The following is a 19592-nucleotide window of genomic DNA, read 5'->3' on the forward strand; positions in this document are numbered from 1 at the left end:
GTAATTTGAGCTGTCAGCTGTCTGATCAATGCCGAGGTTTATGCTGGTCAAAGAGGCTATATGTAAACCTGGGAGATTAACCTTTTCTGTGCTCTCATTAAACCAGGAAGTAACTACACTCTCAGTAAGTGGGCTGTAACAAAGAAATATTTTTCTGTAAAGGTTATTGTGCTGTTGCTTATCTTTTAGAGCAGAGATGAAGTCCTGGGCTTAGGTCCACTTTAAGTCACAAGAAAGTTGGCCTAGGGGCACAGCAGGATCCTCCACCAGGCAACCTAGGTGGGTGCTTGGGAAGCAGTAAAAAGGGGCGCATATGGCTAGTGGACAAAAAGGGCACCGCCATAGACTGCAATGCAAAATATCGGCTATTAGGCGCCCGACAGGAAAATTGGGCACCCGAGAAACAACGGTTGCAGGGATTGTGTTAACAAAAGTTTTTGTTTACAGAGTAAGGTTTATTACAAATATCGTTTACAAATTCGTTTTAACTGTGTGGTTTACTTATTTTTCCGTTTTTAAATTTCGCTTTCAGGGCTGTAACAAGTAAATTATCGTTTACACTTATTTTATCATTTAAAATTCTTTTTTCATACGTATAATGCTTAAATATCGTTTTCAACCTTATTATATTACAAATACATAGCTTTTGGTATTAACTTTGTTTTTTACACTTATAATGCGTCAATTATAGTTTTATTAACTTACTTATATATCACTTTTAATATTACCGTTATTTTAAGATTTTTAATGTGTTCGTGATTGTAAGGCTATCTATTCTATTATATATATATACCTTTTTCTATTTATAATATTATTAATGTGTACGTGATTGTTAAGGCTATTTATTTTATTACAAATATATACATTTTTAAGGCTATTTATTTTATTACAAATATATACATTTTTAAGGCTATTTATTTTATTACAAATATATAAATTATTCTATTCATGTTACTTATAGTGAAGTATTTTGGGGAATAAATATATTATTGTTTATATGTGTATAAGGTAGTTTGTGCAGTTGAGATGGTTAGGGTTAGGCAGCACCTGGGGGATGGTTAGGTTTAGGCACCACCAGGGGAGATTTAGGGTTAGGCACCACCAGGGTGGTCTTAGGGTTAGGCACCACCAGGGGGGTCTTAGGGTTAGGCACCACCAGGGGGGTCTTAGGGTTAGGCACCACCAGGGGGGTCTTAGGGTTAGGCACCACCAGGAGGGTGGTTAGGGATAGGCACCACCAGGAAGGTGGTTAGGGTTAGGCACCACCAGGGGGGTGGTTAGGGTTAGGCACCACCAGGGGGGTGGTTAGGGTTAGGCACCACCAGGGGAGTCTTAGGGTTATACACCACCAGGGGGGTGGTTAGGGTTAGGCACCACCAGGGAGGGTGGTTAGGGTTAGGCACCACCAGGGAGGGTGGTTAGGGTTAGGCACCACCAGGTGGGTCTAGGGGTCAGGGATAGGTACAGGGAGGGTTCTGTATGAGAGTAGGGTTAGGTATAGTTACAGTACAATATACACCACCAGGGGGGTGGTTAGGGTTAGGCACCACCAGGGGGGGGGGGGTCTAGGGGTTAAGGATAGGTACAGGGAGGGTCCTGTGTGAGAGTAGGGTTAGGTATAGTTACAGTACAATATACACCACCAGGGGGGTGGTCAGGGTTAGGCACCACAAGGGGGGGGTCTAGGGGTTAAGGATAGATACAGGGAGGGTTCTGTGTGAGAGTAGGGTTAGGTATAGTTACACTACAATATACACCACCAGGGGGGTGGTTAGGGTTAGGCACCACCAGGGGGGTCTAGGGGTTAGGGATAGGTACAGGGAGGGTTCTGTGTGAGAGTAGGGTTAGATATAGTTACAGTACAATATTATGTATATTTACACAAAGGGGGGCTAGGGGATAGGGATAGGGAGAGATCTGCGTGAGCCTACAGTTAGGTGTAATTGCAGTAAAATCTACCATTCTATTACTATGCTTAACACAAGTGTAAATATCGTTTTTTTTTGTTATAGATGCTATTTGATGTTTCATTTCAGAATTCGTTTGTTGTCATAGACGATATTTTGCCATTTAATTTCCGTTTGTTCAACCTGTATTTAGCACAAAATTTTCATTTACAAGCTATTAAACAAAAAATATGGTTTTACATTACAACTTATAATTTGGGCTATATCCCGCGCCCTTTTTTCCCGCGCCCTTTTTTTATACACGCGGGTGCTTGGGGCCTAGTGGGGGTCTGGGGGCCCACCTGCCACCTTCTTTGACCTCTCTTTACTTCAGTTAACCAAAAGGAGCACAAGTGGGCCACAAATCTACTACCTTGCCTAGGGCCCCATCACATGGTAATCTATCTCTGCCTAGGGGTGGAAAAAGTATAAATTCAGCCCATTCTGAGAGCTTGCTAAGAACAGGCCAAATAAAATAGATGTGACTAAACCCAGAAAGCAGAGGCTGCCCAGCCCGTATAAAGCAGTGTATATTACTTACGTTACTCTGGTGCTTGTTAACTTCTTTGGCGTGTTTTATGTCAGGCGGCTCCAACATTTGTGCGTAGCTCGATCTTCCCTTCTCTGCATCGTACTTCTGCTTGTAGAGAACCTGCAGGACAAACACAGCATCATCTAAAGCTTGGGAGGCCCGGCGGTGAGGAGTCCACACAGCAGCATAACTACAATTCATGCCCCCCCAGCAAAACTTTGATGTCCCCGCCCCAATGTTCATTTTACGGCCTTGGGGTCCATCTCGCCAGGGTCATGAAACAAGTGTGGCCGTCATGATCTTCTCACCCATAACAAGTGTAGCCACAAGACACCTGATCTGAAGTATAGTCCCCTGTATCGGAGGAAGGGAAGGTTAGTAGTCGGGGGCCCCCACAGCTCTGGGCCCCCCTGCTGCTCCCCTCTAGTTACGCCCCCTACACACACAGGAGGTCAGACTACTTGCTTACAGAAACCACAACTGATCGACAGGTGAAAGCTGAGAAAGTTTGGCAGCCTTCGTCTGGGACATACATGTCAAACTCCGGCCCGTGGGCCAAATCTGGCCCTCAGAGCCATTCAATTTGGCCACAAAGTGGTTTCCCCACTTTGCATTATGTTTGGCCCACTCTAGACCACCAGGGAAGCTATATTGGAGGTGAAGCCCTAGAGCACTGGGAATGCCATGTGGGGGAGGTATAGGGAAAGCACTAGACACCAGGGAACTGTATAGGGGTTGGAGGGGAGCCATTTAACACCAGGGAACTTTTAGAAGGTAGGAAGGTGGCCAGTAGACATTGAGGTTGGCCAGTGATTTGGTCCCAGTGTACAATTTCGGCCCACTTTGTGTTTGAGTTTGACACCCCTGCTCTAGGTGGAGTAGCAAAGTGTTATTCCTGTCCTGACCACTAGGGATGGTCAAAAATGCTGACTTCCAATTCCGACTAAATTTCTCTTTTCCAAAAAGTGACTGCCTGATTCTGCGGAAATTTCCGATTTCCACATATTGCCAAAGAATGTTATATTTTTTTTCAATAAAGTTTGTTAATTGTACAAACAAAAAAAATGTTGAATCCGCTAGATTTTGTGGACGTACACTATTAGGCAGAAACCAGATTTCAAATTGTCAACCGCAGTAAACTTCAGCATTGTCGGATTAACCCAATACTTCCATAAAAAGGAGTGATGTGCAAACTTGCGCTACTCAAAATGCTCCTCCCTCATTTTCTCCTGTTTACTTTCGAAAATACTTACCATGGTAATCCAATTTCCGCAGGAAAATTCAGCATTCTCTGATTAGTCAAAAATTACCAATGTCTCCCAATTGGCCTAAAATTGCTGTAGTAATCCCATTTCCGTGGAAAAATTCTGCATTCTCTATTTGGTCCAATGCTTCCAAGTTCCGATATTGTGGCATACCGATTTTCGCTGCAGTGAGCCCATTTCTGAACAGAGATAATCGGCATTCCGCTGACATTTTCCAACTATCTTTACTAGAGGATGCATTCACAACTGAGGACGGTTTCACACTGCTCACCATCTGATGCGATGCAATTAGATGATTGAATCGCACTGTAACGGTAAAAAAGGAATTCGGGAATTTCCACGTTAATTAACGGTAATCCTCTTTCTGGCCATAAGCCAAGCAGGAAGTGAGCCTCTCAAGAGCTCACTTCCTGTGGCAGAAATACGAATTGCGCAGAAGTGTATTGAAAAAATACGCTTCCACGCATGCGCGCTGCAACACGGAAACTTTGTAAAAAGTCTGCATCGCCATAGACTTACATTACTTCTGGTCTTGTGCTCCGCCGTACCTCGCCGTGCAAGCTGGCCCCCTCGCGACAGCGTGCGGCGAAAAATGTCACTTCCGGCGCATCCTGGCGCACCGTCAAGGTATGAACAGCCACATAGTCTTTCATTGCCTTAAGGTAGCCACACACCATACCATTTTTTAAATATCTGTTCAATTTAAGAATTGCAATCAATTTTTCTGACTGATTGTAACATTTCAAAAATATGACCAATGTACCACACACACGTATGTTAAATTTTTCCCCAATTATGATAAAAATGATTGGAAACTCTGACAAAATTGCTTGGTGGTAATATTAATAAATTGACAATCTTACACACACCATACAATCTTTAGAAAGATTGAAGAAAAATATCTGGCATTCCGGATCGATAATAATCGAAGAAAATCGGATTTTTCAGTCGAATGAAAATAAGCTTTTGATTTTTTCGGGAGATACGATCGTTTTTATCGAATTGCCATAAAATTGGATCATTTTATTGTATGGTGTGTGGCCACCATTAGCGTTACGGCAGGGTAAAGCAACGCAATGAAAACCTCGCAGTGTGAAAGGGGCCTGAAGCTCAGAGCACCTACTTTGCGGTGTGTGTACAAACACTCAAGTCATTTCTTCCCACTATGTACACCACTTGTAGCTTTTGTCTATTAGATACATTATTCCAGCTGTTGAACATATTTTAACAATGGATCAAGTTCTGGGAAAAAGACTCTCCCCAAACCATCTCAGTTCACATTTATTTCAATGGTGTCATTTAAGCAAGAAAGGAGACCTATTGCCTCCAGCACATGGCTAATCCTGTGTCAGAGCATTACAAGCACTCTTATTTATGGCAGTGGAAATACTCCACAAAAGTAGCTTTCTTTTTTACGCTGGTTTCTTGTGTCTCGTGTAGCTGTCTGTAGCTCATTCTTCCGTGGCAGATGGTTATTTCCGTGAAATGCGTCTGCCACGTCTGTCTGTAGCCTTGTAAATGAATGTAGTGTAGAAACAAGAAACTTTTGTCACATTGGCGGGAATGGAGTACCTAGCATTTGCTGGCGTGCATCACAAGGGGGTGGTGTCCTTTGTCAATCTGTCATCTTCATATTAAGCAGGACAAGAGTTTTTCACTAGTGCGGAAGCTTCTGGGAAATTACATGACCCTCCCGTGCTCAGTCTCATTACATCATCCAGTGACCCGCAAACAAAACAACTGAAGTGAGAGGGATATGGAGGCTGCCATATTTATTTTCATTTAACTAGTTGACCACTGAGGGGTTTTTCCCCTTAAAGAGACACTGAAGCGAGAATAAATCTCGCTTCAGAGCTCATAGTTAGCAGGGGCATGTGTGCCCCTGCTAAAACGCCGCTATCCCGCGGCTAAACGGGGTTCCCTTCACCCCCAAACCCCCCCCTGCAAAATCAACGACCAACTTGGTCGTAAATTTTGCTCTTCCTGGAGGCAGGGCTAACGGCTGCAGCCCTGCCTCTCAGCGCGTCTATCAGACGCGCATCGCTGCCTCTCCCCCGCCCCTCTCAGTGAAGGAAGACTGAGAGGGGTGGGGGAGAGGCGGAGGTTCGCGTCTGATAGACGCGCAGGAAGTTAGCCCTGCCTCAATGCGGAAGCGCTTCCCCGCTGCATGGAGGGGATTTGGGGGTGAAGGGACCCCCGTTAAGCCACGGGATAGCGGCGTTTTAGCAGGGGCACACATGCCCCTGCTATCTATGAGGTCTGAAGCGAGATTTATTCTCGCTTCAGACTCTCTTTTAAGGACCAGAGCAATTTCACCTTTCAGTGCTACTCCCTGTCGTTCGCCAATATCTTTATCACTACTTATCACAAGAAAATAATCTGTATCTTGTTTTAATCGCCACCAATTAGGCTTTCTTTGGGTGGTACATTATGCTAAGAATGATTTTGTTGTAAATGCATTTTAATGGGAATAATAAGAAAAAACTTGTAAAAAATGTATTATTTCTCCATTTTCAGCCATTAGAGTTTTAAAATAAAACATCCTATGTGGATAAAGCCCACACATTTTACTTGCCCATTTGTCCCGGTTATTGCAACGTTCAAACTATTTTCCTAGTACAATATATGGCACCAATATTTTAATTGGAAATAAAGGCGTATTTTTTAGTTTTTCGTCCATCACTAAATAAAAACCCATATTTTCAAAAGTAACGGTAATATACCCTCATGACATACATTTAATTTAAAAAAAGTTCAGTCCCTAAGGTAACTATTCATGTATTTTTTTAGTTGTAATTTTTTTTAATGCAAAAATTCTATTTGGGTAACTGTGGGAGAGTGTGGGAGGTAAGGGGTTAATTTTAAATGTATGTGTATGTCATTTTTATTAAAATACATGTATGTAGGTGTAATTTTACTATTTGCCTACAAGATGTCCTCGCGCATTATTTCCTGAGCGTACTATTAGTACTCTAACAGGAAGTAATGCGTGGCTGTGTTACTTTCGGTATTACATTGAACGCAGGTATCTCACTGATGCCGGCGATCATTAACACAGGGATTTAGATCAATTGTTTCTCCCTACTAACAGGCGGCAGCAGAACGTGCTGCAGCGGGAGGCGTATATCTACGCCCCTGGGACTTTAGATGAAGTGTGGGAACGAGGGCACAAGGAGCAGATCCAGAGCCTTCTGATTAAATAGGTATCTAACTTTTTTTACAGCTTGTTTCAGGTTCACTTTACAGAAATCTTGTACAGTTAGTCATTAAAGGTATCACTTAAACAACTTACGTTGTTATGTCTTCGAATTTACACCACAAGTAAACCCAGAGATAGACAAAGCAAATTCTGATAGCAATCAGGATGATATATACCGTATACTGTACAGTATATATTTATATGGAAGGGGAATATTACATGTTAAGGCCTCTTGCACACTACATGCGATTCCGATTTTTCTTACGATCTGATTTCTGATTCCGATTAAAAAAAGTACTGCATGCTGCTATGATTTTTAATCGGAATCAAAAATCGGATCTTATAAAGAAATGGGAATCGAATGTAGTGTGCAAGAGGCCTAACAGAGTGCCGACCCAGAAGCGGTTACGTGGTCATCCCAATTCTGTAAATCCCAGTGGACAAAAAGGATGCGGGAGAGGAGAAAGAGATTGATAGATAGACTAGACCAGAGGTAAGTATGATGTGTATATGTTAAAAGGACCCTGAGTGGTAAAAAACCCTGAAATTTGGACTTACCTGGGGCTTCCTCCAGCACCCCCGAAGCTCGTCCGCCAGTATCCTCTTCTGCTCTTCCTCGGTCCCGCAGGCTGCTCCGGTAATCAGAGACTTGGCGTGAAGTTGCGCATGCGCTCCCCCGCCAAGCGCCCGTCGTGTTATCATGTAAGCGTCCTCGCATGTGCGCTTCAGTCTTTAGGGAACCACGCATGCACAGGATGCTTAGGGCAACTGGCGTGATTACACAACAGGCACGCGGCGGGAGCGCGCGGACGTGACTTCACCTGAAGTCACCGATTTCCGGAGCATCCCGTGGGAACGAGGAAGTGCAGAAGAGGATGCCGGGGGACCTCCCGAGCTACGGGGGTAGAGGAAGCCCCAGGTAAGTCTGATTTTTTTTTTTTTTTGGGTGGGTGGGATTTACCGCTCAGAGTCCCTTTAAAGGGGAACGTCAGCCTAAACAAATATACTGTCATTACGTTACATTAGTTATGTTAATTAAAATAGATAGGTAATATAGTCTCTTACCCACCCTGTTTTAAAAGAACAGGCAAATATTTGTGATTTCATGGGGGCAGCCATCTTTTTCATGGGGGCAGCCATCGTTTTGGTTGAAAGGAGGTTACAGGGAGCATGAGACACAGTTCCAACTGTCCTGTGTCCTGATCACCCCTCCTAGCTGCGCGCGCTAGGCTTCAAATGTCAAATTGAAAATAAAAAATACAAAAATTGCTCCAAAACAGCAGATTAAGAACAACAACATCACAAATCCCATCATGCTTTGCACAGCATCAGGGGAAAAATGTCCATACAGTTTTTTTTCTGTGCAGCTAAAAATGAGGCTTGGGTAAGAAAAACAAAGTTCTGATGCTGTAAAACTGTTAAAGAATCACCAAGCCTTTCCAGTTCTGCTAAGTAGATTTTTAGTCTGGAGCTTCACTTTAATTTTGCCTTTTCTTTTTCAGTTCAGGTTTGCTTTAAAGCCAATGGGTACCGTTTAAAAAAAGAAAAAGTCAGATACTCACCTAAGGAGAGGGAAGGCTCGGTCCTAATGAGCCTTCCCTCTCCTCTCCCGGTGCCCTCGGTGCTGCGCTGGCTCCCCCGTTCGCGTCCGCCGCCGCAGGTACTTCGGAGGTCTTCGGGAGCACTCTGGCTTCCGAAGACGGGCCGCTCTATACTACGTACGCGCGAGAGCGTCATAGAGGGAGCTCGCGCATGTGTAGTATGGAGCGGCCGCGTCATCAGGAGCCCGAGTGCTCCCGAAGGCTTCCGAAAGCTCCCTTCGGCATGCGGAAGTGGCAGTATTTGACCGAACTGGTCGAATACTGCGATGGGGGATCCTGCGCGGGACCGGGCACCGGGAGAGGAGAGGGAAGGCTCATTAGGACCGAGCCTTCTCTCTCCTTAGGTGAGTATCTGACTTTTTCTTTTTTTAAACGGTAAACATTCACTGAATTTCTACAGTTCTCAAAGTGAAAACATGACTAAAAGGCTACGAGTGAGTTTGTTTGCGCAGAATTCAACTTTTTTTTTTATTTTTTTCAACTTTAAAGTTCACACTTAAAAGTCAGCATCTCAAAATGGAATGCGTGTCTGCAAGAAACATGAATGGGTCAGTAGGGGGCGTTGGCTCATTTTGAGCAGTCATTGTGTAAAGTCAGTATTTTAGGTGTTGCCCAAGAAACCCGGCTGAACCGCTGCTAGCAGCCTTGCGGAACAAAGATCCTTCTGTTGCTGAAGGACAGGCCACAGTGCCAACTGACTCCACAAGGTGCTGCCAGCGCTTGTTTTGGCCATTTAACTTGCTGGCCAACAATAAAACCTCGGTATTCCGCAAGTGATGCAGAAGATAATGCAAGTTTTCTTTTCTTTCTTTTTTTTTGCTTTTGGTAAGCAATCATATTTTTTAAAAGGGCTTACATTTATTTTTAGGATGTTTTGGAAACCTGAATGCCACAAGCAGAATACTGCTCTTTACATGGGAAGATGATAAAATAAAGAACAGACAGATAAGGCCACTTTCACACTGACATGTGGAGTTGCATTGGACAATATAATTGCATGGCAAACGCAATGCAATTATACTGAAATTGGACATTCCCATTGGCGTGTTACCAGTGGCGTAGCAATAGGGGGTGCAGAGGTAGCAACCGCATCGGGACCCTTGGGCAAGAGGGGCCCACCCTCAACCACAGTATTAGCTCTTTATTGGTCCTGTGCTGATAATATTCACTCCTATAGATAATTAGAATAGCAGTGATCATTACCACACAGTTTCCCATCCCTTTCTAGCACCTCTGACACTGTGGTTGTCCTTGATTGGTTTTGGTGTGGTGTATCAATAGTTCTGTATAGAGAGCTTGGGGGGCCCCAATGCAAAACTTGCATCAGGGCCCACAGATTCTTAGCTACGCCACTGCGTGTTACAAGTGTGGTGCGACGGGTCCACTGGAATAATGCGAGGCATGCTGTGCGTGCTTACAGTTGCAGTGAAGCATGCTTTTTAGGTACTGTGTGCTTCACCACGCCATTTTTACAGGTTGTGCAGCTCAATGCCCAGCGTGAAACTAACCTTAGCTGTAGAATCAGATCTTATATACAGATGTTCCAGGACAGTGACTTCCTGTTCTCTGCGACCACAGCTGGATTTTACATAAGGCACTGTAGGCACATGCCTACAGGCGCCTGATGATGGAAAGGCGGATCACTCCCCTCCCTGAGTGCCTCTCTCCCTTCTTTCCTATGCAGAGTTCTGAGTAGAGCCTAAATGACAGGTTACTCACCCAGCTGGGGTATTATGTGTGACTTGTTTAAGTAAACCTGTCACTTGAAAAAGAGAGAAATTCAGATACTCATCTCGATAGAGGGATCCTCCAGAGGCTTCCCACATCCTCCCCTCACCACTGCTAGACACTGAAACCCTGTGGAGGTTCCCAGCCGCGCTCCTATCCATGTACAAGCATGGCTGCACTGCGCAGGATGCCTGGCACCTACACAGTAGCTCAAAGCCGCTTAGGCTTGGAGGCAGAAGCAGAGCCCTAGCAGCTCCGTGCTTCTGCGCAGGTGCGAGGCGTCCTTTGCAGTGCGGCTGCGCTCGTTCATAGACTGGAGCTTGGCTGTACGCACTCTTTGACAAGCCCTTATCAAAGAGGTGTGTGTGTGCGGGAGGGGGTGGAATCTTAGCGCTGGAACAGCAAGGGGACAGGGACAGGGAAGCTGGATCAGACACTTCCCTCTACTGAAAAACAAAAGCTTGCTTTCTTAGAACAGCTGGAGTGAGCTTGAGATGTCTCGCAGTGCATCGCTGCTGAATATATGCGAATTAACCATTGTTACCCTTAGCAGTTCCCTCTACTGAGGTAAGCATTATAATTTCTCTCCCTATTTAAAGGACAACTGAAGTGAGAGGGATATTGAGGCTGCCATATTTATTTCCTTTTAAAGAAAATCGGTAACTGAAAAAACCCCTCTGGGGGATACTTACCTCGGTAGGGGAAAGCCTCTGGATCCTAACGTGGCTTCCCCTGTCCTCCTCCATCCCTCTGTTCAAGCGCCTGGGTCCCCCAAAGTGCAGCAAGGTAAATATTTACCTACCACAATCCTGTGTAGGTGCACTACTGGCTCTTAATTCGGGTAAAGTGGAAATAGCCGAACCCGATCATATCCGCTCCTTTACACCTGCGCAGTACAGCGGATACGATCGGGCTCGGCTATTTCTGTCTAGCCCGAACTAAGAGCCTTTAGTGCGCCTGTGCAGGATTGCGGAGAGGTAAATACATCAATGCTTGTCAAGCTGGTCGGGGGAGGTTTCGAGGAGGCTGCACTGGATTCCTCCAAGCTTCAGAGGTTCGGGGAAGCCGCATTAGGACCCTGAGGCTTCCTCCTTTCAAGGTAAGTATTCCCCAGAGGGTTTTTTTTTGTTGTTACAGGTTCTCTTCAAGCAATAACAGTTGCCTGGCTGTCTTGCTGATCCTCTGCCTCTAATGCTTTTAGCCATAGACCCTGAACAAGCATGCAGCTTGCTTCTGGTGTTGTTCAGACACAACTTGAGCCAAAGAGATCAGCAGGGCTGCCAGGCAACTGGCATTGTACAAATGTAAATAAATATGGCAGCCTCCATTTCCCTCTCACTGCAGTTGTCCTTTAACCTTTTCGGGACCGCCTCTATGAGATCCTACGCCGCACTCGTGGCTGTTCTAGCCTGATGCGGCGTAGGATCTACGCCGGCCCGCAGTTTCCGCTCCCGACGCGATCGTGCGCACCCGGAGGGGGAGATTAAGCTGTCATATGACAGCCGACATCTCCCCTGAGTGATCAGCAGCCATCGCGTATGGCTGCTGATCACATGATCACTACGATCGCCGTCGGATCGTAGTGATCAGTTTGACAGCTGCGGCGGCAGGGGGGGGGGAAAGAAGACGATCCACTCACCTCCCTGCCGTTCCAGCGAAGATCGGCGCCCCCCTCCGCTCTGGCCGGCATCTCCGCTCCGTCTGACGTCAGCGCCGGGTCCCGGCTTGATGACGTCATCAAGTCGCAACCCGGAACTGATCGTCAGACAGAACAGAGATGCCGACTGGAGAAGAGGGTCCCGTACGGCTCATCGCTGGAGCCTGGAAGGTAAGTGAAGGCTGCTGGCAGAAGGGGGGCCCAGGCCACCATGGGGGGACACAAATCCAGGCAGCCACAGACGGGATCCGGCCGCCTGACCCCCCCAAACGCGCGCACCTTCCCGCGCAAAATGCCTGGTCCTTAAGGGGGGTAGGTGGGCGGTCCCGAAAAGGTTAACCTCCTTGGTGGTATGATTATTTCCAGATTTTATTGTCTGAAAGCGGCACAATTTTTTCACATGCTTTTAGACCCTAAAAATCATACCGCTAGATAGATCTGCGGCAGCCCTGCACATTAGACAAGACAAGTAACATTTATATCGCGCTTTTCTCCTGGCGGACTCAAAGCGCCAGAGCTGCAGCCACTAGTACGCGCTCTATAGTCAGCAGCAGTGTTAGGGAGACTTGCCTAAGGACTCCTTACTGAATAGATGCTGGCTTACTGAACAGGCAGAGCCGAGATTCAAACCCACGTCTCCTGTGTCAGAGGCAGAGCCCTTAACCATTACACCATCCAGCCAGCCAACATTACACCCCTCCCATGCATCCAGCTCGGGGGTACCGCTCTGAGCTACGGATTTCCAGCCCAAGCTTGACTAAGGATTACCACCACTAAGGAGGTTAAGACACGGGTTTAATTTAACAAGGGGTGCGAAATTTAGTAAAAGGGGGAATTCACTTATTCCTTCTACTGAGGTAAGTAACTAAAGCTGACACTTTTTACATTACAGGTGCACTTTAAGGGCTCGTTCACACTAAGGGCATTTTTGCCTCTTTTTCTAGCACAGGTGATTTTCAAAATCGCCCACAAAACGCTTGTGCAATGAATCTCTACGAGAAGGTTTATATCAGCACGTTGCGTCCGCTTTCCGCTCTGCAAAGCGGTGCCTGTACCATTTTTGGGGGCATTTTTGCTATAATGGAAGGTATAAGAAGAGAGCTAAACGCTCACAAAACCGCTTTATGCAGCAATTGCATTCACGTTTTTTTTTAATAAATACATTGTATTTCTTCTTTTCCAGGTCAAAGGGTTCACTTCCTGACTTGCGTGAATGACAAAACCGCTCTGGAAAAGCGCTTTTACCAAAATCGCAGCGCGCAGTAGAGTGTCGGGAGGGGAAAAAAACAGCGCACAAAAACAGAAAAAAACTTGCGTTTGCGTTTTTGTTTTTAGGTGTTAATGGGGCCTAAGAACCTAATAATACCCTAGACGTATGGCAATACCTCACTCTGCAGCTGGGAAACTTGCTGTGCGAAGGCCGTGTCCAGCGTGGCTGGCATCTGCATGTAGAGAGGATTGGACCGTCCCTTCTTTCCCGCTTCCTTGTATTTTGTCTGTGTGGAAAAAATGAATGGTGAATTAACAAAATCCTGAACACACTTCAAAACAAACCTAAATGTTTAAAGAGGACCTGTAGTGAAAATGACAGAATAAATAAAATTACTTATTTTTTACAATTTTCATTTATTGGTTATTTAATCAGTGTTTGCCCATTGTAAAATATTTCCTCTCATTGAATTACATACTGAAATTTATCACTGGTGATGACCTCTTCAGTTCTGTCAGGTGATCTGTTCGTTACTGAGAGATCTATGCACAGAGGGAGATATTGCTTGCTTGGCAGTTGGAAAAAGCTGTTATTTCCCACAATGCAACAAGGTTGACAGGCAGAAAACTCTAAGGACCCAGGTCATGACATCACACTGTGGGAGGGGTTTCATCACAATATCAGCCACACAGACCCCTGATGATCTATTCAAGAAAAGGTCAAGATTTCTCATGGGAAAGGGGGTATTAGTGACTGACTGGGATGAAGTTCAATCCTGGGTTACAGTTCCTCTTTAAAGTGGACCTGAACTCTTGCACAGAACAGAAGGAAAGCATAGAGAAATGCACCCTGTATGCATTTAGCCTGTCTAACTCACCTACATCTGTGAGGAATCAACACTGTAATTTGATCTCTCAGCTGTGTCAGCTTAGGAATCTTATCTGCCACAGCAGAGCAGCTAATTTGTAAACACAGGATGTTAAACCTATATCTGCTTCTGCGAAAGCAGGAAGTAGACACACTGCAGATTTACTGCAGGATTTGTATCAGCTGTAACAAAGAAATATTTTCTTTAAATGTTATTAAAGTGAACCTTCAGATTAAAAATCGACTCGGCAGCACTGAAAAGGCTTGGTGTTTCTTTAACAGTTTCACAGCATCAGAACTTTGTTTCTCTTATACAAGCCTCATTTTTAGCTGCACAGAAGAAAACTGCCCGGGCATTTTTCCCCTAATGCTGTGCAAAGCAAGATGGGATTTCTGAAGTTGTTGTTCTCGTTCTGCTGTTTTGGTGCAATTTTTTTTATTTTACATTTTGAATTTGACATTTGAAGCCTAGCGTGTGCAGCTGGGAGGGGTAATCAGGACACAGGGCAGTTGGAACTGTGTCTCATGCTCCCTGTCACCTCCTTTCACCCAAAAAGATGGCTGCACCCATGACAAAGATGGCAGCCCCCATGAATCACAAACATTTGCCTGTTCTTTGAAAACAGGGTGGGTAAAATATTATATTACCTATCTATTCTAATTAACATAACTAATGTAACAGTATGTTTGTTTAGGCTGAAGTTCCCCTTTAAGCTGTTGCTTATGTTTTAGGGCAGAGAGGAAGTTCTTAGTTAAGGTCTGCTTTAAGTCTCATCATTTTTGCTTCAAAAGTTTGTTCCTTGACTTGCTCCAAAGAGTCTGTGTACACTGCACTTTACAAGCTAGCTGAGCGCAGGCCCCAGGACACCTTCCTGGCACTTCCGAGCAACTTTCTCCCATCTATACTGATGATATTCCTGATCGCTTACATCATCAGGAGGGGGGTAGTACATTTCAGAAAGGGCTTGGCAATCTGGCTAGGAAAAAGTTTTCTACAAGAATACGTGTAATACCGGTACAGTTATATCTTTTTGCTATAGTGGGGAGGCTTACTGCAATATTCTTTTCACATTTGTGTGGCTGCTGTGCTGATGGGATTGCTGCAGTCCTGCTAGAGTCAAATACCTGTACCTGGAACATGCACTCAAACTTGCGGGGCAGGGCTCCCTCCTCTACTGGTTCTTGCAACTGCTGTTTATTTATTAATTTTTTTTGCATGGGGGCGCCGGGATTTCTAGTTACGCCCCTGTCTGAATTGCATATTTGTTTCTAGGTTAGGGAGAGAAAGAAAAAAATGATGACCGAGGGGAAGAGGTACTCACCTCCCCATAGAAGATTCAACAAGATAAACATTTCAAAAGTATTCCTTAATAATGTACTCCAATAATTACAACACGTTTCGTGGGACACAGACCACTTCCTCAGGCAGTGGAACAGGAACAGCTGATCTGTTATCAAAGCGAGTGTGGCGCCTATTGGGGGGGGGGTTGCTGTTAGGTAGGTAGCATGTGCGGGTAGTTTAGGTTTAGGCATTAGGTAGCTGGCGTCTGTGGGAAAGGGGAGCTTAGTTTAGGTTTGTGCATCAGGTAGGTAGAGCGCGGGGGGGGGGCATTAGGTAGGTAGCATCTGCGGGGGAGGGGAGCTTAGTTTAGATTCAAGCATTAGGTAGGTAGCGTGGGCGGGGGGGTTGTTAGTTTTAGGCACTAGGCTGGCAGTGTGTGCGTGTGTGTGTGTGCATGCGTGCGTGCGTGTGTGTGTGCGTGCGTGGTTAGTTTTAGGCATTAATCAGGTAGTTTGGGCTGGGGGGAGGGTGCAAGTGTTAGGCATCAGGGGGAGGGTTCTGTGTGAGAGTGGGGTTAGGTTTGGCCATAGTAAAATATCGGTACTTAATATCGATATTTTACACTTTTAAGGTAAAATATCGGTATTTAATACCGATATTTTACTATCAGCCTTATTGTGTGCCCAAATTTCCAGGCGCCTTTAAATAATGTACGCCAGGGTGCAGTGTGAGGATGCTGGACAGGGAGCTTCCGCCAGGATCCTCATCACATGACCAGCTGCAATGTGTGACTGTGCGAGTAGAACGTGCTGTCAGGCTCATAATGGGAATTCCATTCGCTATATTATGGGCAGGCAGAGGACAGCGCCAGAGCGGGATTAAGCTCCAGCAAGAAAATGCATTTCAGTGCCTTGTTCACATGTGACCTCCTTTTCGAGTATAATGAGTGTAAAAGCCACATATCTCAATGTTCACAGCCTAAGCTCAATGCCATTTAAAGCTCAACTCCTAGAACAGCTCGAAATTTGCCATCTGCCCGCAGACCGCAGCAGGCACTGCGGACAAATGTTACCCTATAGTGTAGACTGAAGCTTACATCATTTGGCCAGGTCCCAAAACACGAGCGATTTGCGAATTTCCAAAATTGCGATCGCTGAACATCGACAGTATATTTCAATGGTGCTGCAATATTTTGTGCGTTCATATGCGATTTACGGTTTGAAATTTTTCTGCATTTTATATTCGCACAACAGGTCTGTGTGCGATTTGCATAAAAATCGTGATTTTACATGAAAAAAATTGGTTTTGAAGTTAATCAGATACATTTTCATGTAAATTAACTTCATTAATATTCACAGAGAAATCACAAACAGAAAATCTACATAGATACCGATGCCTACAAAAATCAAGCAAGAAAGTTTGGAAAAGAAAGATCCAAAACGTCAAAAACGCAAATTCATGCATGCGGAAAATTGTAGTGTACGCCTCGCTGTATGACCATACCGCAAAGGTAACGTGTGGGGCATCTTCTCTGCTAAGTCCCGTTGGGATGTCATTGCAGCACCACTGACTCAGTGTGGAAGGATCCTAAAGGACACTTTAAGAGGCATATGGAGGCTGACATATTTATTTCCTTTTAAACAATACACATTGCCTGGCTGTCCTGCTACTTCTCTGCATTCAAACTTTTAGGCCACATACACACATCAGACTATAGTCTTTGGAAAATGAAAGATCACAGACCAATCTTACCATCCTTCATGTAGTACGAGAGCCATACCTTCACAGTCTTTTCTATGGAGCTTAACTCCCCATCAGAAAAAAATCTTTGCAAGATGCTGCACACACAGGTGCTGTACAGACACAAAAGATCAGTATCTGCAAAAGATCTGTTCCTGCCAAAAATCCATTCCTGCAAATTGCAATGAAAGTCTATGAGATCTGCAGATCATTATACACACATGATTTAACTGACATTCATCTGCAGATCAAGCAGTCATCTGCAGATCTGAAAATCCATCCTGGTGGATCTGATCTGCAGATGAATGTCAGTTAAATCATGTGTATATGATGATCTGCAGATCTCATAGACTATCATTGCAATTTGCAGGAATGGATTTTTGGCAGGAACAGATCTTTTGCAGATACTGATCTTTTGTGTCTGTACAGCATCTGTGTGTTCAGCATCTTGCAAAGATTTTTTTCTGATGTGGAGTTCAGCTCCATAGAAAAGACTGTGAAGGTATGGCTCTCATACTACATGGAAGGGGGTAAAATTGGTCTGTGATCTTTCATTTTCCAAAGACTATGGTCTGATGTGTGTATGAGCCTTTAGCCGTAGACCCTTAACAAGCATGCAGATCAGACATCTCTAATTGAACTGGATTTCATGTTTTTTTCAAGTATGTGATTCAGACACTACTGATACAAGAAAGATCAGCAGGGCTGCCAGGCAACTGGTATACCGTATATACTCGCATACAAGCCGAATTTTTTACCCCAAAAAAGTGGCCCAAAAGTGGGGGTCTCGGCTTGTATGCGAGTCACTTATTTGTTGTGCCTGTGTCTAACCTGCTGAGGATCGGAGAGTGGCTCAGAGAGTGCATCGGTGATTCTGAACAGTGAGCAGGCTTGCAGTGCCTGCAGCGATATGCTTCACCAGCTGATCGGGGCCGAAGGGGAGCGGACAGCTGAGAGATCGGATGCGGAGGGTGGAGAGCATAGCTGCAGCCGTTGGATGTCCAGGGGAAGAGCAGAGCAGGAGCAATGGATGGCCACACAGAATAGAAACACAGCAGGAGCGCTCTTCCGTATTCATAATCTCGCGCTTCCTGCTGTGTCTGCACCTTGTAAACCCATTGGCTATTACCAGCTATTACCAGCCAATGGGCTGGTAATAGCTGGTAATAGCCAATGGCATAGCTCCCAACTGTCCCTTTTTCGGAGGGACAGTCCCTCTTTGGGAGCCCTGTCCCTCTTTCACCCTCATTTGTCCCTCCTTCAGGACTTTGTCCCTCTTTCTATGTAAATATATATATTTCTATACTAAAAAGGTGTTTGACTGACTCTAAACTTTATTCCCAACCTTTAAACTGCTATATTACTAATTTTAAAATGTTACTATGAAGGAAAATGAACCAGGATAGAAAGGACCAGTGTGGTTTGAATTATAAAACAACATATGTTTCTTATGAAATCTTTATGGTATGTGTGACTAGAGGCGTGGCGAGGGCATGGCTAGGGGTTTGACAGGGGCGCGGCTTGGGTGTCTGATATTGCGGTGAAACCCCTCCCACAGTGTGATGTCATGACCATGGTCCTGACAGTTTCCTGTCTGTGAACCTCGCTGCCTTGTGGGGAATATAAGCAATTTTATTCATTATTTTATCTTCACTACAGATCCTCTTGATGATATCCCTGCAGTAGATCCTTAGGGATTACCGGAGATGCCAGAGTAATTCAGGGCCTTTGTATTTCACCACGGCAGTGAGGATTAACACGTCATAACAAATGACAATACTATAACAGATGACAGGTCTCCTATTTCTCCTATTTACTGGAAGAGAGAAAAAAATCAACGTGTTCTCTTTAAGTTTCACGTGGCTGTCATCGACCAGCACTTCATCCGTAAAACGAGCCCAAAAAAAAAATCATCCCTGCCTACCGTGATCTGCGCTGAAAATCAATTACCCAACGCAGCGAGAAGCATTGATAAAATTCGGAACACAAGTATAACCGTAGCCAGAGCGATCCGCAGTTGCTTGGGCATAAATCAGGATTGCCCCCCCCCCCCCCCCAATTGAACGCGTATGGCCCGCTGTATGGCCTGTGCTACACACCCCACATTGCGTCACCGAACAGCTGACCACAATGATATGTCAACAGTATCATAATTTTTTTTATTAGATCCAATAGATAATTCTTTCCTAAGGCCCCAGCTGCCTCCACTTGGTACAATCCGCTCGTATTTACCGATACTGCAATGAAACATAAACCGCTTAGTAACAGGCGGTACGGCGCGTAAAAACGACATGGTATGGACGGTATTAATCACGTACATAAAGAAGTTACGAGCAAATTTCTTTTTTTTCTAATATTATATTCAACACAAATAGGACTCTTCTGCTAGAGAGCAAGCTGAAATCAATCTATATCTTATACAGCGGAAAATTGGCGAGAAGCGGCGGAACAGGCGCACACACGCAGCTGTGCCCACCTCGTCTCTCACTGCCGGACGGCCGAGACACAACTGAGTGATTTATTGGGGGAAAATGCGTGATTCAAGGCCAACGCTTAAATAGACAA

The 19592-nt window shown here is 45.0% G+C and overlaps 2 protein-coding genes across 4 annotated transcripts in view; both read right to left on the reverse strand.

Moving 5' to 3' along the window:
- LOC137518168 (LIM zinc-binding domain-containing Nebulette) overlaps nucleotides 1-19592 on the reverse strand; it is a 252739-nt gene that overhangs the window by 63410 nt on the left and 169737 nt on the right. The window lies entirely within an intron of this gene.
- Nucleotides 1-19592, reverse strand: part of LOC137518182 (nebulette-like) — a 75064-nt gene that overhangs the window by 44797 nt on the left and 10675 nt on the right. Inside the window, exons 3-4 of the mRNA XM_068235644.1 lie at nucleotides 13314-13424; nucleotides 2488-2598 (exon numbers count right to left, since the gene is read on the reverse strand). Coding sequence (XP_068091745.1) covers nucleotides 2488-2598; nucleotides 13314-13424 — 222 coding nt within the window. The remainder of the gene's footprint in view (nucleotides 1-2487; nucleotides 2599-13313; nucleotides 13425-19592) is intronic.

Source organism: Hyperolius riggenbachi, chromosome 5, assembly GCF_040937935.1.
Source record: "Hyperolius riggenbachi isolate aHypRig1 chromosome 5, aHypRig1.pri, whole genome shotgun sequence".
NCBI lineage: Eukaryota > Metazoa > Chordata > Amphibia > Anura > Hyperoliidae > Hyperolius > Hyperolius riggenbachi.